A 13,390-nucleotide genomic window follows, 5' to 3' on the forward strand; every position below is an offset into this window, starting at 1 on the left:
TGTGTATTTTAAGCTCAAGGAAACTGAGAAAACGGCAGAAGTGAAGGGCTGTCTGATCTTCCCTCACCCTTTTCTCCCCTGAAGCAAGCTACAGAAATTATTTTTATTTATTTATTTTTTGAGATGGAGTCTCGCTCCATCACCCAGGCTGGAGTGCAATGGCGTGATCTCAGCTCACTGCAACCTCCGCCTCCCGGGTTCAAGTGATTCTCCTGCCTCAACCTCCCAAGCAGCTGGGATTACAGGTGTGCCCCACCATACCTGGCTAATTTTGGTATTTTTAGTAGAGACGGGGTTTCACCAGGTTGGTCAGGTTGGTCTCGGACTCCTGACCTCAGGTACCTGCCCGCCTCAGCCTCCCAAAGTGCTGGGATTACAGGAGGGAGCTACGGTGCCTGGCCCCTTTCTTTTTTAATTTTTAATTTTTGTAGAGATGGGGTCACACTGCATTGCCAAGGCTGATCTCGAACTCCTGGCCTCAAGTGATCCTCCAGCCTTGGCCCTGTGAAGCGCTGGGATTATAGGTGTGAGCCACCGTGCCCAGCCACACTCGGAAAATCTTGTACTTGTAGATTAATACTGTTAAATATAATCACGTCTTAAAATTTCTCAAGATGAGGAGCTGTTTTTCTCATTTTGCGTAAACAAACATAATTCTACTTTAAAAACAGAAGCATCTCTCTAAGTTTTGTTTTTTCAGATAATTTATTGTTAAATGAAGACATCACAAAGCAAAATGGAGTGGGGCAGGTGTCAAAGGTAACTGAAAACGTCGTGTCTGCCAAACGCTATTCTGGTTTCCTAAGGTTAGAAACAGGAAAAGTGTCAAATGAAAAGGGACTCGCTCAAGTTAAGTTTTTTTAAAAGGTCTGTAATTTGAAAGGAAAACAATTTTTCACTAAAAATATCCTTATTACATGAAAGCCATCATTTAAAAGACAGAGAAAAAAGCTTTTTAATTAACAAATAAACAGCATCTCTCAGAGACACTTGGGAATGTTTGTTTTTAATCAGTGGGTCCTAAAAATCACTGCTTCCACCTGCAAACGAACACGAATCCACTGTGGATGGCGTCCTCTGACCCACCCTGAAGGGTTCTGTTTCTCTCCACACACTTCCTTTTCTGCAACTTTCAGCAAAGCAGGTTTGGAAGAAAGAGGATTACAAAGAACTACGACTGGCTCCCTAGTGAATAACTTAACGCGGTAAAACCCGGTTTTCCATTTGCGTTACACATTCACAATCGCTCACGGCTACTTACTTCACTGACGTATTTCAGACTCTCTCCACACCCAGCATGATTTGTCTGAACTTAACACAGTCCCCCTAAGACAAAAAAAAAATATCTCCTAAGGACCTCTGAGAGCACAGCGGTGTTCAAAGGCCACGTCCTCGCACGCAACACCCAGGCCTGCCACGCAGCCGGTACTGTTTCCTGAGCTCATCCGAGCAAGCGTCTCCACGGGGCAGAGCAAGGCCTTGAGGATCCCGCTAACATAACTTACAAATTATTGGGAGGCCGAGGCGGGTGGATCACAAGGTCAGGTGTTCGAGACCAGCCTGACCAACATGGTGAAACCCCATCTCTACTAAAAATACAAAAATTAGCTGGGCGTGGTGGTGGGCACCTGTAATCCCAGCTGCTCAGGAGCCTGAGGCAGGAGAGTCGCTTGAGCCTGGGAGGTGAAGGTTGCAGTGAGCTGAGTTGGCGCCATTCCACTCAGCCTGGGCAACAGAGCGAGACTCCATCTCAAAAAAAAAAAAAAAAAAAAGACATTGACCACTTACATGACCACAGCATGAAATCAGACAGAAAAATCCATTTTTATCAATAAATGCTGCGTCACTTGCTCTTCCAAACACAGGAAGCATTTTTTGCTCTGCACGTGACTGAGGAGACTGTGGGTCCCAGGGTGCCCCCTCACCTGCTCGGTAACCCTCAGGCACTTGAAATAATTTGGATGTATTCAAAGGGAATATCTAGTTTGTTCTTTCCAATATTGGGGAAAAAAGGTAAACCATCAGCCACTTTCTTTACTCAAACACCACAGGGATTGGCAGGAGGTCCCAAGAAGGGGTTAGGGGAGGACGGGGTGGCGGGAGGCAGGTCTGAAGCCACCGCACCCTGGTCCACCCCGCTGCTGGGCCACGTCAGCCGAATTCACACGGTCCTTGGGAACATTTCAGTTGACTGTCACCTGCCTCCGTACGGTGGTGTGAGAGGAACGCGCGCCACCACGGCGGCCAGGTTTTGACATCATTCCCTACTGTGAATGCACCTTAGCTTGTCTGGTGTCGGGGGATGGGGGCACAGATTTCCTCGCCTTTTTTTTCTGCCAATTTTTTTTAGAGATGGAGGCTCACTATGTTGCCAGACCGGTCTCGAATTCTTGGGCTCAAGAGATCCTCCTGCCTCCGTTTCCAAGTAGCTGAGACTACAGGCGCCAGCCACCGTGCCCAGCCTTCCTTGCTTTTTGAATTAGACCTAAGGCACTGGCAGAAACCCTCTGCAATTCTGACGCCATCGAGATCCTACGACTGAGTCAACTCTGGCTCCTCTCATGATGAACCAGGTCATCGCCTGCGTCTGCCTCCTCCGGGTGGCCGCAGGTCTTAGGGCCACCGCTTCCTGTCCTCAGTGTCCACTCCCCACGTGGACTCCCAAAAAGTGTGTTTTCCAAACATACTCTTAGAATGCTGTTTCTCTCAAAAAAGGCCGTCCACTCCGTGTTGCCTTATGAAAAAATGGGAAAGTATTCTGAAAGTATTCCAAAAGCCCAAAACACCTATCGGAGACTCACGGAAGCCTGCGGAGACGGTCACCAGATACCAAGGGTTCGAGGCGTTTCTCAGAGCCTGTGCTTGGAACTGACCGTCAGGAAGCAATCGGAGCCGAAGCCGCTGCTCCCAAACCTGGCCGCCAATCGGCCTGGCCTTCCCGGAGCAGGTGGCAACACGGAGAACCTTTTTTTCTTTAAAAAAGGCATCTTAAATTGTGGTTTGGGATTTTTTTTTTTTTTTATCATGAAAAAAGATTTAGAGAATTACAAGAGTTTAGGTTAACAGGAAACACAAATGGAGGTGGAAATTTAAAAACAAAGGAATGGAACTCAACTCTCCACAGATTGAACCCACACAGGTGTCACTGTTTACTGAATTTGCACCACTTTTGTGCAGTGAAGACACCCGTGGCTGAGATTTCTTAAATCTCACTTTTTCCATGCTTTTCTTCTGACAAACTGACCATGGAGGGAGAGCTCTCCTCCCCCCTCCCTATCCCAGACTGCTGCTGCTTTCCTGCAATTCTGGTGGTCTTTTTGTTGCCTCATCTGATTGAGACTTTGGGAAAACAACACAGCAGCAAACCAGGACATATCTTCCCTCTAAAAACAGCTTGAAAATTACAACACAAAGATCTCAATAATTATGAGATGCAGTGATTTTTTCTTTTTTTTCTCTTCCCCTGGCCGGGCTTGGAGGTATCTCTAGGTTAGACTCCTCTGGGGCTGGAATGACGTGAAGGGTAAGGTCACCCAGCTTGGCCAGGGCAGTCGGGGGCAGGACAGCGGGAGAGCCGGTCCGACCCCAGCCCAGCCTGCCGGGTCAGCATTCATCGGAGAGGTCGTCGCTGCCCAGGAGCTCCACGGCTTCGAGCTCCACGCTGGACAGAAACCTCCTCAGCGTCTTGCGGCAGTTGTAATCCAGGGTGGTGGTGTAGACGGCCTTGGGGTACTTGGGGTACACGATGGTGGTGCTGAGGAAGCGGGTGGGCCTGTGGCGGGGCTCGAAGCGCACCTCGGCCTTGTAGTTGCGCCACGTGCCATTGGGGACACAGGTGACCGTCTGGCTGCAGGAGGCCACCGCCAGGCCCAGGGGCAGCTGCACGTCGTCGATGAAGTGCCTCTCGGAGTCGTACTTGACCGAGGAGGTGTACCTGGGCGGGAGACATAAGAGGCCGCGTGAAGCCGCTCCTCTGAGCCGGGGGCTTGGGGTCCCCACTGTGACCGTGAGTCATTTGTGGGGTGCACATGTAGAAACGTGGCCGCTCCAGTGAGAAGCAGCATAGGGTCACAGAGTCTATAAAGTACTTACTATGTGCCAGGTACCCGTCGTCTGAGTACTTTACTTACGGGATCCAATTTAATCTCCCCAACGACCCTGAGAGGAGAAACCGAGGTGCAGAGGTGAAGGTCACAGTGCCACTGAGGAGTGGAGCTGGGATTTAAATACAGGGGTGCAGGCTTCCAAAGCTGGCCCCACATCACTGTTGGCCACTGCGGGCAGCAGCCCTGGATCCTGCTCCCGCTCGCACAAGCTTAAGACCTCAGCCAAGTTACTTCACTCTTCCCAGCCTCCGTTTCCTCTTTTTTTTTTTTTTTTTTTTGAGATGGAGTCTCGCTCTGTCGCCCAGGTTGGAGTGCAGTGGTGCAATCTCAGCTCACTGCAACCTCCGCCTCCCAGGTTCAAGTGATTCTCCTGCCTCAGCCTCCTGAGTAGCTGGGATTACAGGCACTTGCCACCACGCCCTGCTAATTTTTGTATTTCTAGTAGAGATGGGGTTTCACCATGTTGACCAGGCTGGTCTCAAACTCCCGACCTCAGGTGATCTGCCTGCCTTGGCCTCCCAAAACGCTGGGATTATAGACATGAACCACTGCACCTGGCCTCTTTTTTTGTGTTTTTTTTTTTTTTAAACAACATATCTTTTATTCTTTGTAGAGATGAGGACTTCCTGTGTTGCCCAGGCTGGTCCTAAACTCCTGGGCTCGAGCAATCCTCCTGCATCAGCCTCCCAGAGTGCTGGGATTACAGGCATGAGCCGCCGCACCCACCCTATCAGCTCTTTAATGAGAGGATAAAGGAACCCAGAAACTTTGAATGCTGGTTCTGAAAGTTTGGCTATACCAAATATTAATACTTTGTTCACCTTGGCATTTGGTTTGGGGACCCTCCCTAAACCTACGTATCTGGGTATCTGACTTATCAATGAAAGCCAATTATCATCTTGATTTCCATAAGATAAATTAGCATCTGTGTTCCTCAGGTACTTAATTTTTTCAAGTCCTTCTTTTAATTTTGGGAGTCAGTTTTCTTTTCTTTTCTTTCTTTTTTTTTTTTTTTTGTTTTTCGGAAACGGAGTCTCGCTTTCTCGCCCACTCTGGAGTGGTGCAGTGGGGTGATCTCAGCTCACCACAGCCTCCACCTCCTGGGCCCAAGCGATCCTCTCACCTCAGCTTCCTGAGTAGCTGGGACTACAGGCGTGCACCACCATTCCCAGGTAATTTTTGTATTTTTTGTAGAGACAGGGTTTCACTGTTGTTGCCCAGGCTGGTCTCGAACTCCTGGGCTCCAGCCAGCCTCCTGCTTCAGTCTGCCAGAATGCTGGATTCTAGGCGTGAGCCACCGTGCCTGGCCCAGAAGTTACTTTTCTTACAGAAGCAAAGCTTTAATGCATTTTACTGAATTCTTATAGCTTTGCAGATACTGAAAAAAGTATGAGCGTCACATACAGACACATCTAACAGCACTGCCTCCAACCAGCCCCTACTCACTGGTCAGGTGAGTAAGAATCAGAATTCTTTTCTGTGAGTGGAACGGAAATTTCATCTCTCCTCCTCAGGCAAGTAGTTAAGAGGCTGGTGGGAGTCATGGCCCCATTTTGTTCAAAATACAAGCTCCACAGGAACAAAAGGCTGAACTGCTCACCTCCCAACTGATGAACCTCGTCTTTGTTCCATGTCAAAGGGGCCTTTGTGTTACTGCAGCAGAAACTCCAGCTATCAAACCACCAGGTACCAAAAGTAAAACTCCTTTCTCTAAAAAGACCTATCTTTACCTGAGCCCTTCAATGCATCTTTGCCCCCAGATAATCCTGGATGAGATCATCCCCAGAGGAAGACCAGCGCTTGCCTAGTGAAATTATACTATGAGACAAGGTTAAAAGACCTCAGAGACGGGGTTGGCAGGTAAGGGAGTAGGGGACAGCAGCTTCTGGAAAGAAGAATTAATATTTGACAAAATTGTAACCCTCTGACAGCCATGATACATGAATTGCAAAAAGAAAATGCAGAACTTTATACATAACATGATCTCATTTTTATTTTAATTTTAAAAGCATGTCTATATATTTAATTGGTTAGAATGCAGGAACAGAAAGAGGACCCACCAAACTATTAATCATCTCTGTCATACTTTTGCAATTAACTAATTTTTTATAACAACAAGCATTAATATCTGGAATAAAAAACTAAAATTGTTAAAAAAAAAAAAGAATAAAATTGGGGCCTGCTATATTTACCTTACTTCCTTTGGTGGTAAGGGGTCAAACTCCACTCCTTCGCCAAAGGACAGGGGACAAAGTCTCAGCGCACAGCCGGGAGTCAGGGGGAGAGACGCTGGACTCTTCAAGGACAGAGAAGAATGCAGTTAGAGCTCTTACGGGCCATTTCTTTTATTTTTTATTTTTTTTATTTTTATTTTTTGTGAGACAGAGTCTCACTCTGTTACCCAGGCTGGAGTGCGATGGTACAATCTCAGCTCACTGCAACCTCTGCCTCCCAGGTTCAAGCAATTCGCCTGCCTCAGCCTCCTGAGTAGCTGGAATTACAGGCATGTGCCACCACGCTTGGCCAATTTTTTTTTTTTTTTGTATTTTTAGTAGAGACAGGGTTTCGTCATGTTGGCCAGGCTGGTCTCGAACTCCTGACCTCAGGTGATCCGCCCACCTCGGCCTCCCAAAGTGCTGGGATTACAGGCACGAGCCACCGCACCCGGCCCCTACGGGCCATTTCTAAGCATTGCCCACAGAGGGCTGTGGCTCTGAGCCTCCAGCTGATGGGCCCAACTGGGATCTGTGTCCCCCGTGCTGGGCACACCAGAGAAATGCTGAGCAGGGAGCAGAGAGGTCTGGGTTCAAATCCCAGGTTGACCACGACCGTGCCGTGAGCCCTCAGAGGAGCCACATCACAAGCCCTGTGACCCTATCAACACAGCAAAGTGGATGCCCCCTTTCACTGCTAAGGTTGTGTGAAAAGCTTCAAAGAGGAAACAAACTCAAGCCAGACTGCCACCCCTCGCCCTGCGGTGAGAAACCCTGGTGAGCCGAGGCTCACCTCACCCGAATCCTCAATTCGGCAGCGCTCCGTCACCGTCTCAGCAACACTCTAGAAAAGGTCAAAACAAGAAATATGCTACCAGGGAATTTTTTGTTTTCTAACTAAAGATTCAATCTGGCCAAGCGCAGTGGCTCACACCTGTAATCCCAGTATTTTGGGAGGTGGAGGTGGGAAGATCCCTTGAGCCCAGGAGTTTGAGACCAGCCTGGACAACATGGCAAGACCCCATCTCTACAAAAAATACAACAATTAGCTGGGTGTGGTGGTACGCGCCTGTAGTCCCAGCTACTCAGGAGGCTTAGGTGGGAGGATCGTTTGAGCCCGGGAGGTTGAGGCTGCAATGAGCTGAGATCACCACTACACTCCAGTCTAGGCAACAAAGCGGGCGGAACAAGAGACTCTGTCTTTAAAGAAAAAACTTTCATTGGTAAGATGGACACCAGGCCGGGCACAGTGGCTCACACCTGTAATCCCAGCACTTTGGGAGGCCAAGGCAGGTGGCTCACCCGAGGTCGGGAGTTCGACACCAGCCTGGCCAACGTGGCGAAACCCTGTCTCTACTAAAAATACAAAAATGAGCCAGGCATGGTGCTGTGTGCCTGAAGTCCCAGCTACTAGGAAGGCTGAGGCACGAGAATCGCTTGAACCCAGGAGACAGAGGTTGCAGTGAGCCGAGATCATGCCACTGCACTCCAGCCTGGGCGACAGAGTGGGACTCTGTGTCAAAAAAAAAAAAAGAGAGACGGACACCACATGTTCTTCCTGTCACCCTCCGCTATCCAGAATACTCAGTGAACCAGAGCACAGCAGGACTTCCAGCCCGGCCAATGCATGGGACGTTCTGATTAACCAAGAAGGCTCACTAGAAGTCAGTTACATCCTAGACACGGGGCTAGTTTTCACCCAATTTGCAGGATCAGGGCTTCCGTGTTAAAGAGTGCAAAGATAAACACGGTGCAGAGCCTGAACTCGGAAGCCCTTTATGTTCCCTGGTTCACTCGGGATCTATCATTTTCTTTGCCTAATTTGAGAGAAGGGTGTACATTTGCGCCAGGGTGTGGAGTTGGCAGCCCCACCCCCACATCTCCCAAGGACAGAGAAGGAGGCAAACGTTTCTAGAAGGATGGCTCTGAGACCTTTATCCTGAGACCAGGATAAGGTGTGTCAAGTAGGGGCATGGGGTGGAAATGCGAAAGCCAAAGGGAACCAGGACGGAGACGCAGAGGGCCCTGAGGGTCCAGGTCCTGGACCTGGGTGGAGGCTTAGCGAGGCCAGGCTAGAGGAGGGGCGGTGGGTGGGAGCCAAGATCAGTGAATTGTGTGTGTGTGTGGCAGGGGAGGATACATAAGGTGTGTGTGTGTTTGTGTTGGGGGGAGGGTACATAAGGTGTGTGTGTGTGTGTTGGGGGGTACATAAGGTGTGTGTGTGTGTTGGGGGGTACATAAGGTATGTGTGGGGGGAGGGCACATAAGGGGTGTGTGTGTGTGTGTGTGTGTGTGTGTTGGGTATATAAGGTGTGTGCGTGTGTGTGTTGGGGGTACATAAGGTGTGTGTGTGTTTGTGTGTGTTGGGGGGTACATAGGGTGTGTGTGTGTTAGGGGGTACATAAGGTATGTGTGGGGGGAGGGCACATAAGGTGTGTGTGTGTGTGTTGGGGGTATATAAGGTGTGTGTGTGTGTTGGGGGGTACATAAGGTGTGTGTGTTGGGGGTATATAAGGTGTATGTGTGTGTGTGTTGGGTACATAAGGTGTGTGCGTGTGTGTGTGTGTTGGGGGTACATAAGGGGTGTGTGTGTGTGTTGGGGGGTATATAAGGTGTGTGTGTGTGTGTTGGGGGTACATAAGGTGTGTGTGTGTGTTGGGGGTACATAAGGGGTGTGTGTGTGTGTTGGGGGGTATATAAGGTGTGTGTGTGTGTTGCAGGGGTACATAAGGTGTATGTGTGCTGGGGGTACATAAGGTGTGTGTGTTTCCGTTGGGGGGTATATAAGGTGTGTGTGTGTGTGTTGGGGGGTATATAAGGTGTGTGTGTGTTTGTGTGTGTTGGGGGTACATAAGGTGTGTGTGTGTTTGTGTGTGTTGGGGGTATATAAGGTGTGTGTGTGTTGGGGGGTACATAAGGTGTGTGTGTGTGTGTTGGGGGGTATATAAGGTGTATGTGTGTGTGTGTTGGGTACGTAAGGTGTGTGCGTGTGTGTGTGTGTGTTGGGGGTACATAAGGGGTGTGTGTGTGTGTTGGGGGTATATAAGGTGTGTGTGTGTGTTGGGGGTACATAAGGTGTGTGTGTGTGTGTTGGGGGGTACATAAGGTATGTGTGGGGGGAGGGCACATAAGGGGGGTGTGTGTGTGTGTTGGGGGGTACATAAGGTGTGTGTGTGTTTGTGTGTGTTGGGGGTATATAAGGTGTGTGTGTGTGTGTGTGTGTTGGGTATATAAGGTGTGTGCGTGTGTGTGTGTGTTGGGTATATAAGGTGTGTGTGTGTGTGTTGGGGTACATAAGGTGTGTGTGTGTTGGGGGGGTACCTAAGGTGTGGGGGGGGAGGGCACATAAGGTGTGGGCATTGGCTTCTGCAAACAGCCCCCAAATAGTGACAGTAGGCCCTGCTCTGCCCCCACTCTCTGGCTGCCAGACCCTGCCCAACAGAAGGGGGCCCCTCATGCGAAGGTGGGTGATCTCTGAACCCCCTACCGCCTTCCTCCAGGCATCGGCAGGAGCACTCGGTTCTGTCGCCTTCTCTGCTTTTCCATCCCTGCCCACCCGACAGACCCTCCCTGAGCACGGCCCTCGCTCCAGGCTGGGGCTGGGGTGATGTGAGGCAGCAGAGGTCATAACAGACACATGAACGAAGGGCCACAGGAACGGGGATGTAGCCGTGGACTCTGGCCCCTGGGAAGCATCAAGGAAGGCCTCCCAGAGGAGGTGACATGAGCTGGGCATTGAGGGGCCAGCAGGACGCCTCCTGGGAGAGATAAGAGGCCCTGGGCATGCGGGTGGAGGGCGGCAGCAGAAACGCTGGTGTGATGTATGTGTCCGGCCTGTGGCCAGGGCAGGTGGACGACGAGGCCAGATGGGGCCGGACGGGAGGGCGCTGAAGGCCAAGTTGAAGCCAGCCCCGCCTTGGGATGGCGATGAGGAAACTGCCCTGATGCCCACCTAGAGACAGGGTGGGAGGGGCGAGACCACCAGCACCGCCGGGGCTCCCGTGGGGGTCCCCAGGAACCTCTCGTGGGGATCCCTAGGGACAGCAGCGGCCGCCGACTTCACCCGGGGGAGGGGGCTGGAGGTCCCCATCCCAGGGAGCAGGGCCGGGCTGCAGCCCCGCTCCAGCTTTTCTGAGACTGCGGGCAGGATGTGGCTTCCCCAGAGTTCTAAGTAAAGGCAGCAAACACCAACATCCGAGCGAGTCCCAGGGCAAAAGATTAGGTGGAGTTTTTTCTTTAAATGAACATTTTAAAGTAAAGTAAAAGGATTACCCCGTGAAAGTTTCCACCCACCCAAAGGCCTCCCACCCGTCATGTGAGGGACACCGGGTTCCCGGTGCTCAGGCCAAGAGGGGGCCCCGGGAGGCTGCAGGCTGGGGAGGGACCTTTCTCCCAAGGTCGAGGAAGGCTCTGGCCCCTGTGCCCCGGGATGGGGGGCCCGGCTGGGAGGAGGCGCGCGGCCCCGTGGGAGCCCAAAGCCGCGGGGTGTCGGGCCGGGGTTCCCTCCAGGCGCCCCCCGCGCCCGGCAAAGGCAGGAATGTGGCCGACCCGCAGCCCGGCAGCCCCGGGGCCGCCACCCCGAAGGGAGGAGACGGCGGATCGCCGCTCCCGGGGCTCCCGCGCCACCCAGGCGATGACAATTTTCCAGCCACCCGCTCCAGCTGGCCAGGCTCGCGGCGCTCCCGCCCCGGGCTCCCGGCGATGGCCGCCCCGTCCCGACACAGCGCGCCCGGGGGGCAGGAGCCGCTGGGGGTCCCGGAGCGGAAACCGCGGCGCTGGGAGGGAAGGAGCCCGCGCGGGGCCACTCACCGGAGCCGCGGGGGTCGCCGCCGCCGCGTCGGGCTCCAGCGTCCCCGGTGCCGCCGCGCGCTCTCCGCCGCCTCCGCCCGCCGCGAGCCCCCAGTGGCTGGGGCTGGGGCTGGGGGGCAGCCCCGAGTCCGGGCTGTCCAGGACGCCGTCGCCCTTCTTCTTCGCGTCCACGAGCTCGGGCACATCCTGTAGGCTCAGCCGGCCCACCATGGCGGCGCGCGAGGGGGGCCCGAGGCACCCGCGCCGGGGTCGCGGGACAGCGAGGGGCGCAGACGCGGGCCGGGGCCGCTGCCCGCCCGGCCGCCCTCCCTCCCTCCCTCCCTCCCTCCCTGCCCCGCCGCCCGGGTCTCGCCGCTGCCCGCCCCGGCCTCGGCCCCGCCCCTTCCCCGCCCCAGGCCCGGCCTCGGCCCCGCCCCGAGCCTTCCCCACCCCTGCCTCGGCCCCGCCCCCGCCCCGCCCCTTCCCCGCCCTCCGGCCCCGCCCCCGGCGGTGGGCCCCGCCCTCTGGCTCCCAGCCCCGCCCCCCGAGGCCGAGCCCCGCGCGCTGGCGGCACCGAGCGCCAAAGGCCCCCCGGCCCGGGGTCTGGCCCCCAGCGCGCTACAGGTGGACGCGGGGACCCGCTCGCGCTGGGGCCCTGGGGGCGCGTTGACCCCTCGCCCTGTCCCAGCGGGACCCGGGAGGCGCTAACAGCTTCCGAGCTCGCGGTCGGGGGATCCCATCCCGCAGAGGCCTGGGAAGCCGCGCGAAGCCGGCGAGCAAACAACTGGAAATTATTAATAGTTAATGCGCTTCGTGTGGCCGCAGCCGCCTGTTGGCCCCGGAAGGCGGGCTCTGGCGCTCCTGCCCGTCCCGGAGGAGAGGCCTGTCCTCAGGGGCTCCGCAGGCGCGGGTCACCCCTGGTGCTCAGCTGGACAGGCTGTGGCCACGCAGGACACGCGGGGCAGAGACCTTCTGCGGCTGGCGCAGACTCGGGGACACGCTCAGCAGGTTGACCGCGGGCTGCCTCTAGGGCCACCGGCCGCCCGGTGGGGGCCACGGCTTCTCCCTCACCGGGGCTAACCGCTCTGCCCACCCCACCCCCAGGAGAATCCCTTCTGAAAAACAGACAGCACTTCTCCCCACCCCTTCGGTGTGACAACGAAGCCTTATCCTGAGTGGGAACTCGTCTCCATAGCTGCGGGGTGTAGGACTGGGCTGTTTCTCACGGGTCTCCGAGGTCAGCAGAAAGTGCAGAGTCCCCACTCCACCTGCAGCCCTCCCCTGGGGGTTCTGATGGGTATTCAGCCGAGGGCCTGGAGCTGGAGCCTCACCCAGACCTACAGGACAGCTCAGGAGTCACGCCCTGGACGTCCCTGGCTGAGACAGTGGCAGCCCAGTGCACATCCTTGTAAAGATAAAGGATGTTTGTCCTGCTTGGGCCAGACCTGTTAAACTCAGAAACTCAGAGCAGGTAGATCTTAGAGACCCGCTGGACAAGTTCCCTCCTCTTACCTCCCTTAGCTGTCACTTTCATGTAAGGAAACAGAGAGGGATTTCACTTGCCCCAAGTCACACAGCTGATCCGAGACAGCTTGCTGAGAACAGAAAGTCGGCATCATCCCTCCACAGAAGGTAAAACCTGGCACGCGCCTGTGTGCTGGCAGGTGGTTCATGCATTCAGGGTCTGCGGGAAGAGATTGCAAAATCCACAGTGCACGGTCCTGGCCAAATGGTATTGCAAGTGTTACCGGGAAGGGGTCCCGATCCAGGCCCTCAGAGAGGATTCTTGGATCTTGGGCAAGAAAGAATTCGGGACGAGTGCATACAGTGAAAGCAAGTTTATTAGGAAAGTAAAGGAAAAAAAGAATGCCTACTCCTTACAGCAGCTCTGAGGGCTGCTGGTTGCCCATTTTTATGGTTATTTCTTGAGGATATGCTAAACAAGGGGTGGGCTATTCATGCCTCCCGTTTTTAGACCATATAGGGTAACTTCCCGACGTTGCCATAGCGTTTGTAAACTCTCAGGGCGCGGGTGGGAGTGTAGCAGTGAGGACCACCAGAGGTCACTCTCATGGCCATCTTGGTTTTGGTGGGTTTCGGCCGGTTTCTTTACCGCGGCCTGTTTTATCAGCAAGGTCTTTATGACCTGTATCTTGTGCCGACCTCCTATCTCATCCTGTGACTTAGAATGCCTTCACCATCTGGGAGTGCAGCCCTGTAGGTCTCAGCCTCATTTTACCCAGCTCCTATTCAAGATGGAGTCACTCCGCTTCACAGGCTTCT

At 54.0% G+C, this 13,390-nt stretch overlaps 1 protein-coding gene across 1 annotated transcript; it reads right to left on the minus strand.

Moving 5' to 3' along the window:
• Positions 1 to 686: 686 nt before the first annotated feature.
• RFLNB (refilin B) lies at positions 687 to 11,436 on the minus strand. The gene is made up of 3 exons (XM_034941195.3): positions 11,129 to 11,436; positions 6,299 to 6,402; positions 687 to 3,934 (listed from the first exon to the last, which is right to left on the minus strand). The coding sequence occupies exons 1-3, from the start codon at positions 11,336 to 11,338 to the stop codon at positions 3,604 to 3,606; spliced, it is 645 nt and encodes a 214-aa protein (XP_034797086.1). The 5' UTR covers positions 11,339 to 11,436; the 3' UTR covers positions 687 to 3,603.
• Positions 11,437 to 13,390: the final 1,954 nt, after the last annotated feature.

Source organism: Pan paniscus, chromosome 19 (genome assembly GCF_029289425.2).
Source record: "Pan paniscus chromosome 19, NHGRI_mPanPan1-v2.0_pri, whole genome shotgun sequence".
In the NCBI taxonomy this organism is placed as follows: domain Eukaryota; kingdom Metazoa; phylum Chordata; class Mammalia; order Primates; family Hominidae; genus Pan; species Pan paniscus.